The following is a 16,183-nucleotide window of genomic DNA, read 5'->3' on the forward strand; positions in this document are numbered from 1 at the left end:
ATAAGACCTAATTTAACATAATGTACATGTTCAGAGTCTCTGGGTGCGCTGTACAAACTTTCACAGATCCTGACCTTTTTGTTTGTATTGGGGAGTAACTGAGTAGATATATTTTGAATATTCAATTAGAACTGCACTCAGGTGAAGTTACTTTCATTTGAGAGTACTGAGTACTTTCGTAGAATCAAAAGAATACAATGTGGCACTTCATCATTGAAAGTGGAATGAAAAGATCTGGGATAACTTTCAGTCATCAATGATCCGTCTCTCCTCCCAAAATGATGAAGATGTCTAAACAGTTCACATTTCAGTAATCCCTCAAATCTAGAAAGAAAAAATTCAAATGTTCAGAAACATGCACGTGGGAACCCAGGGTGCTGAGGGGGCTGCAGCACCCCCTGGTGGATAGTTTGGGAACAGCAAGCAATATTAACCTCTTACCTTCCACCTGAACAGAGCACTTTCTCTCCAGTTTGGTTTTACCCAAATGTAAAAGCTTATTGGAAAAAGTGAAAAAAATAAAAAAAAATAAGGAAGCGACAAAAATGTGACAAAAAAACAATAAAAAATGGACAAAAAATAAATGAAAAATTGACACAAAAAAATAATACAAATGTGACAAAAAAAAACAAAAAAATGTGACAAAAAACAATAAAAATGTGACAAAAAAACAACAAAAATGTGACAAAAATATAAATAAAAAATGTGACAAAAAACAATAAAAAATGTGACAAAAAAACAATAAAAATGTGACAAAAATACAAATAAAAAATGTGACAAAAAACAATAAAAATGTGACAAAAAACAATAAAAATGTGACAAAAATACAAATAAAAAATGTGACAAAAAATAAATAAAAATGTGACAAAAAATAAATAAAAATGTGACAAAAAACAGTAAAAATGTGACAAAAATATAAATAAAAATGTGACAAAAAACAATAAAAAATTTGACAAAAATATAAATAAAAAATGTGACAAAAAATAAATAAAAATGTGACCAAAAAAATAAATAAAAATGTGACAAAAAACAACAAAAATCGTTTTGTACGTCTTGACTATGAGGCGTTACTCTGGCCAATATGCTGTAAAGCGCCAGGTGAGAACTTGTTAGATTTGGGTAAAGCCGAACTGGAGAAACTGCGCTCGGTTAAGGCGGAGGGTAAGAGGTTAAAAAGTAGGAAATATGCGCAGAAAAAGCGTTTTGGGGGTAAATTTTGTCTCTCAGCACCCCCTGCTTTTAGTGAGTGGTAAAATCTACCGGAAGCGCCACGTGACGTATCTGTTGTCCAATGAAATGTCACGGGGGGCGTGGCTTTAGCATAAACTCTCCGGGCGGGTTTTACAACAACAAAGATGGCGTCCAGAAGAACATCAACTGTGCCAAAGAGTTTGAAAACGGCGTCTTCAGAAACTAAAAGGTAACTTCGCTTGGCTCAAACTTTGTCATGGCCAGTGTCAAAGAAAATGGGGCATGCATGTGTTTAGACTCGTGCTATAATAGCGTTTTTCTGCTACTCCTCGCTTGGCTGCGTCTGACTTAAAACATCTCACTTGGTGGATTGGAGTGTCTTTGTGCTGATAATCATGTTCTCCATGTCAGTGTTAAGGGCGGAAATGTCACAAATAAGGCTAACAACAGTGGGAATACGAAGAAAAGCGTCAAATGTAAGTCGGATGTGTTTTTACCATTTATTTGCTCTATAGAGTTCGGGAATGTCCACAGTTACCATGGAGATCCGCCATCTTTGCAGCGGTTAGCATACATTTCCATAGACTAACATTAGCTAAAAACAGTATAAAAAGTGGAGAAAAAAGACGTGGAACAACTCTGTTAGCTGCAGAGTTACTGCTGGTAAATACATCTAACACAATGTGGTGTCCAAGTGTTTTAATGTGAACAATAACTCCAGTATTTTAACTTTTAAAATCTCCACTAATTTACAATGGCTGCTAATCCCATAATGCTTAGCGATATGACGTCACATGTCTGTCAAAAGAGTACTCCAAAATAACATATCTAGTGACTTAAAGCCCAGAGTCTGTCTCTCCTTCTAACATGGTGTGTACTTTTTTCAGCAAGTGGCACAATTGTGAAGTCACGTTATCTTCAATCTGCAGAGAAATCGGTTCTTTCAAAGGTCGGACTGTGAAATGTGTACAATAATGAATTTGTTACTCGTGTAATTCACATAGCCGTCATATTTGTACATTTCGACATTTGCAGAGCGATTCATCCCACAATGAGTCGATGGCCCCTCCGCCGAGACCTGCTTTGGCTAAACCCAGACCCAGACCTGCCTCTCCTAAACCCAGACCCAAGGTGTGCACTCCTCCGAGGCTACAGTCAACTTTTACAGACGGGCACTGCTTATGTCCAGATTTTGATGTTTCAGCGATTAAAGGTATTATTTGTTTGAAGATGCATTATGCAACTTTTTATGGGGAGGGGGTATTGGTGCGTATTTCACCTTTCAGTGGTTATGGGGGGTTGGCTTGTCTTTGCTTTTCATCCCGGCAGTCTTGGTAAGAGTTCCCAAAACCCCCAAAATCACTCAACCAACAACTCGGGACCCCCGTTCTGGACCAACAGCATCAAAACGTGGTCTCTTTTCTAGATCAGTAAGACCTAAACTTCTCTTACGATACCATACTGGTGTCATTTAATGGTATCCAGCCCCACCCAGGACACATTTTACTTCATGGATCATTTCATTTATGGAATGTATTAGGGCTGCTCGATTATTGAAAAAATAATAATCACGATTATTTTTGTCAGAATTGAAATCACGATTATTCAAATGATTATTTGTTGCCTTTAAAAAAAATCCATAAATTTTTTTTTTTTTTTTAAATCCAGCAAAAAAAGACAAAAATCCAGCAAAAAAATGACAAAAATCCAGCAAAAAATAGATAAATAAATCCAGCAAAAAAAATGACAAAAATCCAGCAAATTTTTTTTTGTGAAAAATCCAGCAAAAAAAGACAAAAATCCAGCAAAAAAATGACAAAAATCCATCAAAAAAAGACTAAAATTCATCAAAAAAATTGCAAAAATCCAGCAAAAAATGACAAAAATCCAGCAAAAAAGTGACAAAAATCCAGCAAAAAAAGACAAAAATCCAGCAAAAAAAAGACAAAAATCCAGCAAAATAAAGACAAAAATCCAGCAAAAAAGTGACAAAAATCCAGCAAAAAAGTGACAAAAATCCAGCAAAATAAAGACAAAAATCCAGCAAAAAAGTGACAAAAATCCAGCAGAAAAAAGACAAAAATCCAGCAAAAAAGTGACAAAAATCCAGCAGAAAAAAGACAAAAATCCAGCAAAAAAGTGACAAAAATCCATCAAAAAAGTGACAAAAATCCAGCAGAAAAAAAAGACAAAAATCCAGCAAAAAAGTGACAAAAATCCAGCAAAAAAGTGACAAAAATCCGAAAGGTAAAAATTAGAAGAAGAAAAAAAAAATTATAATACATATTTTGCGATTATGCTAATTTTGTAATCGTTCACTGTTGTAATCGAAATCGTAATCGAATTTCGATTAATTGCACAGCCCTAGAACGTATACATTACCATGGATCCATCAGCAGTGAGCACCTACAATAAACCTAAAAAAAAAAGGTCCCAGAGGATGGATGGAAAGTAAAGGCACCATGTTAACCACTCATACAGCCTCTGGGTCACTGAAAGCTCAAATACGCACTATTAACTTACTTTTTATTCAAAGCGCTTTCATTCTAACCGATACCGAACCTATCCTTGTTTAGAAAAAACTGTGTTGGAGAAAATCGCCGAACCTGATTGGAACCCTGAGCTTGACAAAACAGAAATTGAGCAGCAAACGTTGTTACTGGCCTATCTAACTGCAAAGGTGAGTTTTTAGAAGACACTATTCATCCCAAAAGGAATGACTGCACGTACGCTTTACTTTTTAGATGGAGCACAATACTGCAAAGCTTCGGGCTGAGGCAGAAACGAGGATTCTCCAAGCGATGGAAGAGGAGGAGTCCCTGCGTTGTGAGGTTTTAGAGAAGAGGTGCCGGCACGAGTTTAAGGAGAAGAGTAGACTTTTAAGCGAGCTATTGGACCTGCAGGTTTGTCCGGTTTTCTCGCGGCTTTTTGAACTTATTTCTTCCTGCGCTACAAAGCAAGCACTAAACTTTTTTCTTTCTTTTCTTTAACACAGATGACATCGCTGACCCCTGTAGCAGAAACAGCCACACAATTTACAAAAGAGTACAAGTCTTTTGCAGCCGCCGTCGACACCACGCGGCACGAATTGGCGGTTAAGAATTTCTACATGGACGGAGAGCCACAGGATTTTCTAGGTTGGAACACCGGTTTACTTTTAGTACATCTTTTTTTGAATGTCTAAGGGCGAGACACAGCAGGTAGAAACTAATTATCTCTTAGCGTCTTAGTGTTAATCTCAGGGCAAAGTCAAAAGTCCCCATTTGCGACGCTTTTCCCCCCGGAAATAACTACAACACTGCAGCACACCGGTCGGTTTCACACCCTTTTTCATTCACATATATTGTACTTTCTGCGTGAAGCACGAAAGCCAACTGAGATGACGCTCTTTTTCTGGGAGATATTTAACATCTAAATCCGAGTCTGATTTATTGAGCTTTGAGCTTAAAGGAATAGGCCACAGTTTTTACATACTGAGATATGTTCTTACCTTAGCTTTGACGAGTTCTTTAGGACCTGTCTGATCTTCACCCGTGCCTTCAGTCACGTAAACACAGCGCAGACGGCGTTAGCATTTAGCCTCTCCCTCTCTCCACTATAGCTCCAAAACAGGTCAAGATAGAAGCTACCAAGCTCTTCCACGTTTTCCCTATTTAAATATGTTTACACTACAAAGTATAATTACACAAAATTAAACAATGTGGATTTTCTATGCGGATAAAAGGGGGAACTATATTGTAAGGCGTAATAATACCAGGAGTAGTTTGGCATCCGCGCAGTAATCTTCACTTTACTGCGCAGTAATCTTCCCTTTACTGTGCGGATGCCAAATTAGTCCTGGTATTATTACGCCTTACAATATAGTCCCCCCTTTTATCCGCTTAGAAAATCCACATTGTTTAATTTTGTGTAATTATACTTTGTAGTGGAACACTTCACGTGACCATATTTAAATAGGGAAAACGTGGAAGAGCTTGGTAGCTTCTATCTATGTAAAAGCTGTGGCCTATTCCTTTAAAAAAATCAAAAATCAGCACTGGGAAAAATGATGATGAAGCCATACATTTAAACCTGGCTTTATCCATTATATAGATTTTGTCGCTGAAATAATTGGCAACTTTGGTCCTTTTCGTGCAAAATTGTCATTGATATCAGTATTCTACAGCCGAAGTTTGAAATTGACATTTTAAAATTGAACCTGCAGTGTCTCGCCTTAACTGACCCATCGGTTTATTTATGGAAACTATTTTTTCACACTTTACCGTTGTAGGTAAAGCCGAGTCCTGCTTAAAAGACAGTGAAACCCTGCTTGAACAGTGCACACGTGGAAACACAGAAGACAACTGCACGTCTCTCGGGTGTCTTAAAAGCATGAAAACTACTTCCAAGGACATCAGTGAGCACCTGTCTGGGTAAAGCCACTACATGTTTTAACTCCTTCCATATTATCTGTATTTTTTGTTTCATTCAGCTGGATTTGGGCTCGTGATTGTACTTTACTGAACCACATTTCATTCTCTCGTACTTGTGTTCAACATGCCATTTCACTTTCCAGGGCGTTTTCGGAGTTGCTTGAGTTGTCGTCCCTGATCGGCCAACAAAGCATCCACGTGCAGCAGGCCTCAGAAGAGGAGCAGCTGGGAACTGCTCGCACTCAGAAGCTCTTCTCCTCGAAATCCTGAGGAATTGCACTCACACTATAGGATTTATTTAAAGATAATAAAGTATTGCATCAGCAAAAAGTTGTGTGTGGGCCTCGCATTTGGATGTATTCTACTCAAGTACTGGAGGAACAAATGAGATATCATAGGTTTTCAAGTTGGATCAGATGGGGAGAGTGGGATAAGATGAGACACTTTTTGCTTTGGCGGTTGTGTAATAACAGTCTAATATACTATAACATACTAAATGTTACTGGTTCCATACATTTTGGGATGATTGCTATTTGCATCTTCAAAAATGTGAGACATTTCTTGTGGCTCATTTTACCCCAGAGCCGGGTAAATCCAACCAGATTTAAAGGTGACATTGAATATCATCTTACTATAAGTGTTGTTCCAGCCATTGTGTGTTGCGCTGTGGTCTGGTGTAAATCTATGAATGAATGGTACGTCATAGTGGGTGCGGTGTGGTAGAGTATATGGGTAAGCACAGTTTTTGACCGCGTTGCCATGTCATTGATATAGTTTTGTCGTAAATTAAGTTTATCAAATGAATGCTCGAGTGCGCGCGTCAACTCTATCTACCCGGTCAGATTAGTCATCACAAGTGTTTGAGTATTTTCATGCAAATTTTATATTTAATGAAATCATTATTTGAAACCCAGAACCACTAATGTACACTTTATAATCCATTGATTCTTATGGACCAGCGGCACAATTACCTTGTGTATTCAAGAAATTTGCCTAAATTATTCATCTGCCTTTATACCAAACAACAAAAAATGACATTTGTAACATTTGTGATCAGGCCAAAAATTCACTTTGAACAGTGAAAAACGCAGCTTTCATAAAGTTTCTAGTTGAAATCATGTATAGAGTAAATATTCTTCCATAAAAATGTTGCAAAATATAATGGGTGATCCAACTTGTCAGAATGGAAATCCCATAACAAAATACTCGAGTGATCCCAAAGGAAATTGTGATGCAAATGAGCTTCACATTCACACATTTGATCTCAATTAGAGCTGCATGATGACTTAAAAGTGATGAGTCTTTAAAATTGCAAAACATTAAATGATGCTCTCAACTCTGGAAACTGAAAACCGCTCCTCATTCTCTGATCACCAAGTGCTTAACAGACCATTTGTTCCATTGATCTACAAAGGGGACTTCTGAGTTACAAAAATTGGATATGCATATGTCTAATTGCAGGCCCAGACGTTGATCATACGCAATCCAATTTAAATTTGTAAAACGAACTTACAGACCATCATTTTAAGGGTCAAACAATTATACGGTCAAATACAGGAAGAAAAAGACTTGCAAGACTCGTTTTGGAGCTTTTATTCACAAAGTTAATCTTTCTTGGCGGCAGCTTTCCTCATGGCGGCCAGCACGTTTGTCAGCTCCTCCCTCTTCCTCTTGGCGCGAATGTGAGTTCCAATCTGCAGACACAATAAGCAGGTCAGGGTAATGTGGGGTGAACTACAATCAGCAGATTGACTATATGTGAACGTGCCATTCCTCATTTGACATCCACATGCACATATAATCTACACCAGGTTTCAACTCCAATTTAATTTGACGTATAAGGCTAAAAACACTACATTGGGAGGCGACCTTTTCGTGAAACTGTGGAATTCTCCGTGTAATCGCAGCGTGAACCTACCCTCTTCTTGATGAACTTGAGCGCCCTCTTGTCCTTGGACACCTTCAGCAGCTCCATGGCTCTCCTCTCGTAAGGAGCGAAGCCGCACACCTCGCGGATCATGTCGCGCACAAACTTGCTGTGCTTGGTCAGACGCTGCGGCAGAAGGAGTCACAAAGATGTACGTTACACATGATGCAATAGAATTAGAGACATTTAATGGAAACGCAGCACGGCAATGGCAACAACAGGTCAAAATGGGGCATCTTTGGATTAACGTGCTCTAACAATTCAACATTTGGACAACACTGGCGCCATCTACAGGAGAACAGAAGGGATTTCATGTTCTTGTCATGACTAGCGTTAAAGGAATAGGCCACCGTTTTTCCATACTGAGATATGTTCTTACCTTGGCTTTGACGAGTTCTTTAGGACCTGTCTGATCTTCCCCCGTGCCTTCAGTCACGTTAACACCGCGCAGACGGCGTTAGCATTTAGCCTCTCCCTCTCTCCTCTATAGCTCCAAAACAGGTCAAGATAGAAGCTACCAAGCTCTTCCACGTTTTCCCTATTTAAATATGGTTACGTGAAGTGTTCCACTACAAAGTATAATTACATTAGTAAAATTAAACTGGATTTTCTAAGCGGATAAAAGGGGGAACTATATTGTAAGGCGTAATAATACCAGGAGTAGTTCGAAATCTGCGCAGTAATCTTCACTTTACTGTGCGGATGCCAAACTACTCCTGGTATTATTACGCCTTACAATATAGTTCCCCCTTTTATCCGCTTAGAAAATCCACATTGTTTAATTTTGTGTATTATACTTTGTAGTGTAACACTTCACGTAACCATATTTAAATAGGGAAAACGTGGAAGAGCTTGGTAGCTTCTATCTTGACCAGTTTTGGAGCTATAGAGGAGAGAGGGAGAGGCTAAATGCTAACGCCGTCTGCGCTGTGTTTACGTGACTGAAAGCACGGGTGAAGATCAGACAGGTCCTAAAGAACTCATCAAAGCTAAGGTAAGAACATATCTCAGTATGTAAAAACGGTGGAATATTCCTTTAAGCCTACTAGCATGAAGTCTCAGCTCAGTCACAGGATATACAGGCAGCAGCAGATTTGTTTGAATACTACATAATGCCACTAAAGCAACATTTAAGAGTGTACTTCATGACTTAAGATTAGCAAACAATGAATAAAACAGAGGAATGAGGAAAATGTTGATATTGTTAAGTAAATTGGATGCTACATTTGGGTAAAAAAAATGTGTTTAGGATTAACATTTCGGTGCTTTTGACCAACATGTGCCAATTTAGGCTAGCAAAGGTTAGATACCATTTCGGTTCCTAAATTGTAGGACCAGAAACTCGAATAGGGACCCCCAAATACACGTCATGTAGAGTAGAGAGCCCCAAGCTTTTCAATCAAACCGGATGGAGAGGATTTTGGATCACTTTGATCAAAGGCAGCTTTGGGGCAAAACATTATTTAACTTCTAAACTTTGCAGAAAGCAATGTGATGTGCACAATTATTTTACACACTTCAATTTTGACAGAATTAACTTAAATATAAACCCGAGGAGAGAAAGGTGAAGTTATAAATAAATTACAGCATGTGGCATAATTATACCTGAAAAACATACGATTAACCACAAACTAAGATTAACGACAAATCCATACCAACCAGTCAAGAGTTACTGTAAGCGTATTGTCACAAGTACACGAGCAGCTACGAGCATGTGGCAGCTCTGCAGGTGGTTTAACCAGATAATCGCTCACAGAGAAACCCCTTGATTGGATAGTTTCAGTAAGACATGACTGTTGTACCCATGCGTCAATCCGAGCCACGGCCCGGACCGTTCAAAACAAGCGGCCGTCACTCACCCCGCGCCGGCGGCTGTGCTTGGGGGCGGTCACGTTCTTGGTGACCGGGTGGCCCTTGTTCAGGCCCACGGCCATGGGGTAGCGGATAGCCATATCTGCAAGAGACGGGAGCGGGTCAGCGTGTTCACCGGGGACAGGCGCTCAATGTGTGGGAAAGAGGCGAGCGGAGCCGGGGCTGGACAGTGTACGGCAGCCAACTCTTATCTTGAGACTAACGAAGGCAATATTCATCAGAAACACACAACAGATGTGACATGAGTCTAAATGTCGCATTACTTCATGGAAATACTTAAAGATGGCCCAGATTAGAATAGGATGATGAGTAAACGGGCTGAGGGGGGAATTCTTACCTGCACTCAGTAATGGCGGTCAAACCGGAAGGACGGCAGCGAGGGAGAGAGAACCGGAAGAGGCGTTTAACACGGGTACTGCAGCGCCTCCTGCGGCGACAAGCTGCGCACTTTTGTGTGTATTTGTTTATTTTTATTTATTTATTTATTTATTTATTTATAATGTTTTTATATATATTTTTTTTATATTCTAATTATATATTTTTTTATTTATATTTTATTTATATTTAATTTAATTTAATTTATATTTTATTTATATTCTAATTATATTTTATTTTATTTATATTTTATTTATATTTTATTTATATTTAATTTAATTTAATTTAATTTAATTTAATTTAATTTAATTTAATTTAATTTAATTTTATTTTATTTTATTTTATTTTATCTTATTTTATTTTATTCACTTAATAATTTTTTTTCATGCACCCCTAACTAGGTACTCTTCTACAACTATTACGCCTGGTACAAATAGATTGTTTTAAACTCCCTCCTCGCTCTTGGAAAAAAAAGTGTCAAAATAGCAACAAAAATTTGATGAAAACGAGGATGAAAATGCAACAAAAGACCAAAATGTGACGTAAACGTAACAAAAGAGCAACAGAAAAGTGAGCAATGAAAATAAAGTGACGACACAGCAGCAACAATGTGAGGAAAAAGATCTGTTTACATCGCACACCATCAGGGAGAACTTTCTCTAAATTATGATCATAGTGTCAGCACTTGAGGACAAAGGAAAATTTACTTTACAGATAATGCAAAAGTGTTTCTTGCTAGACATAATGACAAATTTTGTGGTAGAATATCACGTTCTGACGCTTTCGTTCATTTGTGCAGACAGAGATTTCGTTTCATGCGGATGGGCTAAGGCTAATTTCATCATATTCTCGGTAGTGAATAGTGTGCAGCTTATTGCTCATTCAGGACAGTCCACGATGACAAATACAACAAGACTTTATTGGACATTTAAATAAACACAAAGCAACACAAAGCACCACAGATGGAAAAAACGTGTGGTCATTTCTTCTGCCAGAAGCGTGTGTACTGGTCGGATCTGAAGTTGTCATTGTACTCCTCCGTCAAAGTACTCTCGGTATCCTTCCGGCCCTCTCTCTTCTTCTGCCGGGCTTTCCGCTCCTCCTCTGACAGAGTGGACACGTCTACGGGCATCTGCAGACCACAGGAGAAACATTAGGAGCCAAAACAAGTTATATAACACATATTGATTGCTCACTGAAACAAAAATGATTCCAAGTGAATGCAATAGGCTTCCATAGTGCGGTTGTTCGTGCTTTATATCCACACACATTTCTAACATCCCAGCTCTTCACGTGGATGCCTTCACAAGCACGTTTCACAACTTTCAGGGTTAGTGCTAGATCGTCTGCTCCGGAGGGACGGTCTGCTGTGAGTTTGTATAGATCTATGTGTTGGTTTGTCTAAAAATACAAATAATCCTAATCCGAACCCTATTCCGTAAGGTTGACCCCTTAACTCCCACCTGAACCGAGCACATTTTCTCCAGTTTGGCTTTACCCCAAGTCCAAAAGCTTCTGGGAAAAAAACTGTGAAAATAGCAATAAAACAATGATGGAAATGTGACAAAAAAAGTGAGAAAACATTGACAAAAAAGTGACGAAAAATGTATGAAAAAGTGGCAAAAATGTCACAAAAAATGTCACAAAAAATTGACAAAAAATTGATTAAAAAATGGACCAAATGAATTGATTAAAAATTGACGAAAAATTGACGAAAAAATGTCAAAAATGTGACAATTTGTGACAAAAAAGTGACATAAAATGGATTAAAAATGGACGAAAAAATGGACGAAAAAATGGACGAAAAAATGACTAAAATGTGATTAAAAAATTGATAAAAAATTGATTAAAAATTGACGAAAAATGGACGAAAAAATGTCAAAAATGTGACAATTTGTGACAAAAAAGTGAAAAAAAAATTGATTAAAAATGGACGAGAAAATGGACGAAAAAATGACAAAAATGTGATAAACAAATGATTAAAAATTGATTAAAAATTGACGAAAAATTGACGAAAAAATGTCAAAAATGTGACAATTTGTGACAAAAAAATGTGACAAAAAAGTGACAAAAAGTGACAAAAAATTGATTAAAAATGGACAAAAAAATTACAAGAAAGTTACAAAAATCAGTTGAATACCCAACAAAAAAATGTTGGGAAAAAAATCTGATGACCTGAGGAAAAAGACCCTCTCGGTTCAGGCGGGAGTTAAGAGGTTAACCATTTCCCTGGCCCTAACCTTCATTTGTGTCATGATCTCAAGTTTTCACAGCAGACTGTCCCTCCGGAGCAGACGATCTAGCACTAACCAACTGTCAGGGTCACTTTTCACGCCCGCCGTCACAGAAAAGCTAACAGCTAATCCCAGCTACAGGGTGCGACTCCGGACTCACCACCAGAAGGCGCCGCGGCTCCTTGTACCGGATGTGCACCGTGGACCCGTCGGGCCGCAGGAGCAGTGTGGGGAAGCTCCTCTCGTAGACCTGACGCCCGCAGCGCACCACACTGCTCCGGTTAGAGTTCAGGAGGGCGGCACGGGTGTGGAGCAGGCGGGACGGAGACGCCACGGCAGCAGCCCTGGACCAACACACAAAGAAAACACAACATCAGCATAGGAGCTAGGGATGTACCGATCCGATATTCAGTATCGGATTGGATCGGATTTGAAGACTGGACGGGTCCGATACAAGACGGCCGTGAATCTGTTGCAGTTCAGCTTTACCCAAATCCTGTAGGCCAGTGTAACGCCTCATTTGAAAGCTAAGACCTACAAAACTCATCAAAATGGATCTTTTTCCTCATGTCATCAAATTTGTTTCCATCTTTTTTGGGGGGTATTGATCTCATTTTGTAACTTTTTTGCAATGTTTTTTAATCCATTTTTTGTCATTTTTTTGTCATTTTTTGTCTTTTTTTTGTCTTTTTTTTGTAATTTTTTTGTCTTTTTTTGTCTTTTTTTTGTGTTTTTTGTCTTTTTTTGGTCACATTTTTTGTCATTTTTTTGTCACATTTTTTGTCATTTTTTTGGTCTTTTTTGTCATTTTTTGGTCACATTTTTTGTCTTTTTTGTGTCTTTTTTTGTAATTTTTTTGTAAGTTTTCTCACTTTTTTGCCACATCTTCATCATCGTTTTCGTCTCAGTTCTGTCGCTATTTTCACACCTTTTTTCCAGAAGCTTTTGGATTGGGGTAAAGCCAAACTGGAGAAAATGTGCTCGGTTCAGGTGGGAGTTAAGGGGTTAAAATTCAAAGCTAAAGCCAAAACGTCTTCCATGTTTATGAAAAAAATACAACTGATAAAACTAGTGGTAAAACTGGAAATATCCATAGGCAATAATATATAATGATATACGGTATATTATATAAAAATCTAATAATACAAAAAGACTGTATCGGATGATCGGTATCGGATCGGTATCGGCCAGACGAAGTGTCAAAAATATCGGATCGGATCGGGAGCTCAAAAAAGCGGATCGGTGCATCCCTAATAGGAGCAATGGTGAGACACGACTCGCCTCTTATCTAAAACAGTTTGGAAATTAACTTAAAGGGGCTCCCTCCCACTTTAACAATCCCATCACCTGTCCCCAATCAAGTCTGAATTCTAGAGGTTCTTAGCTTTCAAGTGAGGAATGGCATGCTCACATAATGTCGCCCAACCCAAGTTCAGTCCTAGTGCCTTTTTACCAGTAAAAGTGCACCTTTAGTTCATGCTGTAAAAGGTTTTCATGCAACTTCTGTATCCACACAATTAATCGTCTGATCAGAAATACTCATTAGTACTTCATTACCAAAATAATCATTAGTTTCAGCCTTAATTATAAATGGTCAAAACTAGGGCTGGAATAAAATACTGTTTTCCAATGTGTATTGTATCGAAAAGTAATGCATAATAATAATAATAATAATAAATTTTATTTATATTGCACTTTACATTTCAGCGAAACCTCAAAGTGCATCACAACTTTGATCCCCAACTCAGTTATAGAAAGAATAATATAATAAAATAATTACGTTTTTCACTTAAAATTGGCATCGTTTGTCTGTTTTGGATTTTTTTTTTTAAATACCCAGACTGTTTAAATGCCTCAGAGATTTGTGTTTTACTCTGTCAGACTGATTTATTTAAATTTCTTCCATTCATTCTGGGAAAGGCTTTTCAGTGCTCTGACAAATCACAACACGAATCATACTTATTTTCAGAATATTTATCATTATATATTTGATTGTATTTTCCTTGGAAAGTAGTATTTTCAGAGATTATTGTTATGTTTTGTTTCTTATAATTGATGTCAGTCTGAAATGGTCTTTACTTTTTACTTAGACTTGAGTAAAATGGAACAGTTAAGCCATTTTAACTCTGATTAAATGTGACAGGTTTCTGCTTAGAATATTTACATTTGTGAATATAAAATTTGGACAAAAGGATAAGTAAATTAATAACAAAATAGACGTCTTCATTCTTTTGCTTTCTGAAGAAACAAAAAGTGACGTTTTCCCATTTCAATGTAAAGTCCTTGTATAGATGTCCAATTATAAAACTACTTAAGTCTTTCCAGAATTTCTTGGGGTAAGAACATGTCCCAAAAAAATGTTGTCTCTGGATGATCTCCACAAAAAGAGCAGTTCACGTCAATGTCCCTTTTGACTTTAGTCATAAAAGAATTAACTGGATAATATATACTTTATTTGTTATCAGAAATTTGTTGGGAAGTGTCCATATATTTTTCCATGAAATATAACCTACAAATTGGGTCCAATATGATACAACATGGGGAGTAGATACAAGCTCTTTCTGGAATAAAGCACGAATATTCTTATTACAATTTGTGTGATGTGTAAAACATATTTTTCCTATTTGAGAATTTAGTGCATTGGGGAGAGAAACAGGTGCTTGTAAATGCAAATATGCACTTCTGTACAGCGTGATAACTCCAGCAGTCAGTCAGTGTGAGTCTCTCAGAACTAAAAGCGTGGTGTGTGACTGTCCTGGGGTCATGGCTCGTCCCAGTCCCAGGGCAGAGGTCTTACCGGCACAGCAGGCTCCAGGGGCGGCAGACACGGCCCACAGACATGCTGCAGGAGACCGGGGATGTGCTCTCACACGAGCGTCCTGTCCAACACCGGGGACCGATCAGAAATGTGAACAACGACCGAACGACCCCGACACACGGAAACACTTCGCCAACACTCGTCGTCAAAGGTTCGTCGTGCGTTTCTTTAGCGCCGCCTTGTGGAGAGCGACTGACTTCTTCTTGGTTAGTGCTAGATCGTCTGCTCCGGAGGGACAGTCTGCTGTGGAAACGTGAGATATCATGACACAAATTAAGGTGAGGGCCGGGGAAATGGTTAACCTCTTAACTCCCGCCTGAACCGAGAGGATCTTTTTCCTCACGTCATCAGATTTTTTTTTCCAACATTTTTTTGTTGGGTGTTCAACTCATTTTTGTAACTTTTTTGTAATTTTTTATCACATTTTTGTCATTTTTTCGTCCATTTTGAATACATTTTTTGTCACATTTTTGCCTTTTTTTTAATCGATTTTTTGTAATTTTTTGTCACATTTTTGTAATTTTTTATCACATTTTTGTCATTTTTTCGTCAATTTTTAATCATTTTTTTGTCACATTTTTGACATTTTTTTAATCGTTTTTTTGGAATTTTTTGTCACATTTTTGACATTTTTTCGTCCATTTTTAATCAATTTTTTGTCACATTTTTGACTTTTTTTTATCAATTTTTTGTAATTTTTTGTCACATTTTTGTCACTTTTTTGTCACATTTTAATCAATTTTTCGTCAATTTTTCGTCAATTTTTAATCATTTTTTGTCACATTTTTGACATTTTTTGATCGTTTTTTTTGGAATTTTTTGTCACATTTTTGTCATTTTTAATCAATTTTTTGTCACTTTTTTTGTCACATTTTTGACCTTTTTTCGTCAATTTTTCGTCAATTTTTAATCATTTTTTTGTCACATTTTGTACATTTTTTGGTCCATTTTTTATCCATTTTTTGTCAATTTTTGTGACATTTTTGCCACTTTTTCATACATTTTTCGTCACTTTTTTTGTCAATGTTTTCTCACTTTTTTGTCACATTTCCATCATTGTTTTATTGCTATTTTCACAGCTTTTTTCCAGAAGCTTTTGGACTGGGGTAAAGCCAAACAGGAGAAAATGTGCTCGGTTCAGGTGGGAGTTAAGGGGTCAACCTTACGGATTAGGGTTCGGATTAGGATTATTTGTACTTTTAGACAAACCAACTCATAGATCTATACAAACAGACCGTCCCTCGGGAGCATACGATCTAGCGCTAACCCTTCTTCTTCTTCTTCTTCTTGTTTTACGGCGGTTGGCAACCAGTTTAACGGAGCATTACCGCCTCCTACTGTTCAGTAAGAGAAC

At 37.7% G+C, this 16,183-nt stretch overlaps 3 protein-coding genes across 3 annotated transcripts; 1 reads left to right on the forward strand and 2 right to left on the reverse strand.

Moving 5' to 3' along the window:
• Window positions 1-1,337: 1,337 nt before the first annotated feature.
• On the forward strand, window positions 1,338-5,910 carry haus8 (HAUS augmin like complex subunit 8). The gene is made up of 9 exons (XM_079581220.1): window positions 1,338-1,420; window positions 1,603-1,667; window positions 2,079-2,140; window positions 2,227-2,404; window positions 3,768-3,871; window positions 3,936-4,094; window positions 4,187-4,328; window positions 5,462-5,603; window positions 5,747-5,910. The coding sequence occupies exons 1-9, from the start codon at window positions 1,356-1,358 to the stop codon at window positions 5,871-5,873; spliced, it is 1,044 nt and encodes a 347-aa protein (XP_079437346.1). The 5' UTR covers window positions 1,338-1,355; the 3' UTR covers window positions 5,874-5,910.
• A 1,271-nt stretch (window positions 5,911-7,181) lies between these two features.
• rpl36 (ribosomal protein L36) lies at window positions 7,182-9,798 on the reverse strand. The gene is made up of 4 exons (XM_079581327.1): window positions 9,740-9,798; window positions 9,390-9,484; window positions 7,522-7,656; window positions 7,182-7,297 (listed from the first exon to the last, which is right to left on the reverse strand). The coding sequence occupies exons 2-4, from the start codon at window positions 9,480-9,482 to the stop codon at window positions 7,208-7,210; spliced, it is 318 nt and encodes a 105-aa protein (XP_079437453.1). The 5' UTR covers window positions 9,483-9,484; window positions 9,740-9,798; the 3' UTR covers window positions 7,182-7,207.
• An 859-nt stretch (window positions 9,799-10,657) lies between these two features.
• On the reverse strand, window positions 10,658-14,982 carry mrpl55 (mitochondrial ribosomal protein L55). The gene is made up of 3 exons (XM_079581332.1): window positions 14,809-14,982; window positions 12,172-12,355; window positions 10,658-10,909 (listed from the first exon to the last, which is right to left on the reverse strand). The coding sequence occupies exons 1-3, from the start codon at window positions 14,850-14,852 to the stop codon at window positions 10,757-10,759; spliced, it is 381 nt and encodes a 126-aa protein (XP_079437458.1). The 5' UTR covers window positions 14,853-14,982; the 3' UTR covers window positions 10,658-10,756.
• Between the last annotated feature and the right edge of the window lie 1,201 nt (window positions 14,983-16,183).

Source organism: Gobius niger (genome assembly GCF_951799975.1).
Source record: "Gobius niger genome assembly, chromosome: 22".
Classification (NCBI taxonomy): Eukaryota; Metazoa; Chordata; class Actinopteri; order Gobiiformes; family Gobiidae; genus Gobius; species Gobius niger.

Bases quoted from the DNA above. Each gene is read 5' to 3' on its own strand.
- haus8 (XM_079581220.1), top strand. From the start codon at position 1,356: ATGGCGTCCAGAAGAACATCAACTGTGCCAAAGAGTTTGAAAACGGCG. The intron at 2,405-3,767 runs GTATTATTTGTT...ATCCTTGTTTAG, and splicing joins TGATGTTTCAGCGATTAAAG to AAAAAACTGTGTTGGAGAAA. The intron at 4,329-5,461 runs GTTGGAACACCG...TTACCGTTGTAG, and splicing joins AGAGCCACAGGATTTTCTAG to GTAAAGCCGAGTCCTGCTTA.
- rpl36 (XM_079581327.1), bottom strand. From the start codon at position 9,482: ATGGCTATCCGCTACCCCATGGCCGTGGGCCTGAACAAGGGCCACCCG. The intron at 7,657-9,389 runs GTGAGTGACGGC...CTTCTGCCGCAG, and splicing joins AGCACAGCCGCCGGCGCGGG to CGTCTGACCAAGCACAGCAA. The intron at 7,298-7,521 runs GTAGGTTCACGC...TTGTGTCTGCAG, and splicing joins TCAAGTTCATCAAGAAGAGG to ATTGGAACTCACATTCGCGC.
- mrpl55 (XM_079581332.1), bottom strand. From the start codon at position 14,852: ATGTCTGTGGGCCGTGTCTGCCGCCCCTGGAGCCTGCTGTGCCG. The intron at 12,356-14,808 runs GTAAGACCTCTG...GTGTTGGTCCAG, and splicing joins CCCTGGAGCCTGCTGTGCCG to GGCTGCTGCCGTGGCGTCTC. The intron at 10,910-12,171 runs GTGAGTCCGGAG...TGTGGTCTGCAG, and splicing joins AGCCGCGGCGCCTTCTGGTG to ATGCCCGTAGACGTGTCCAC.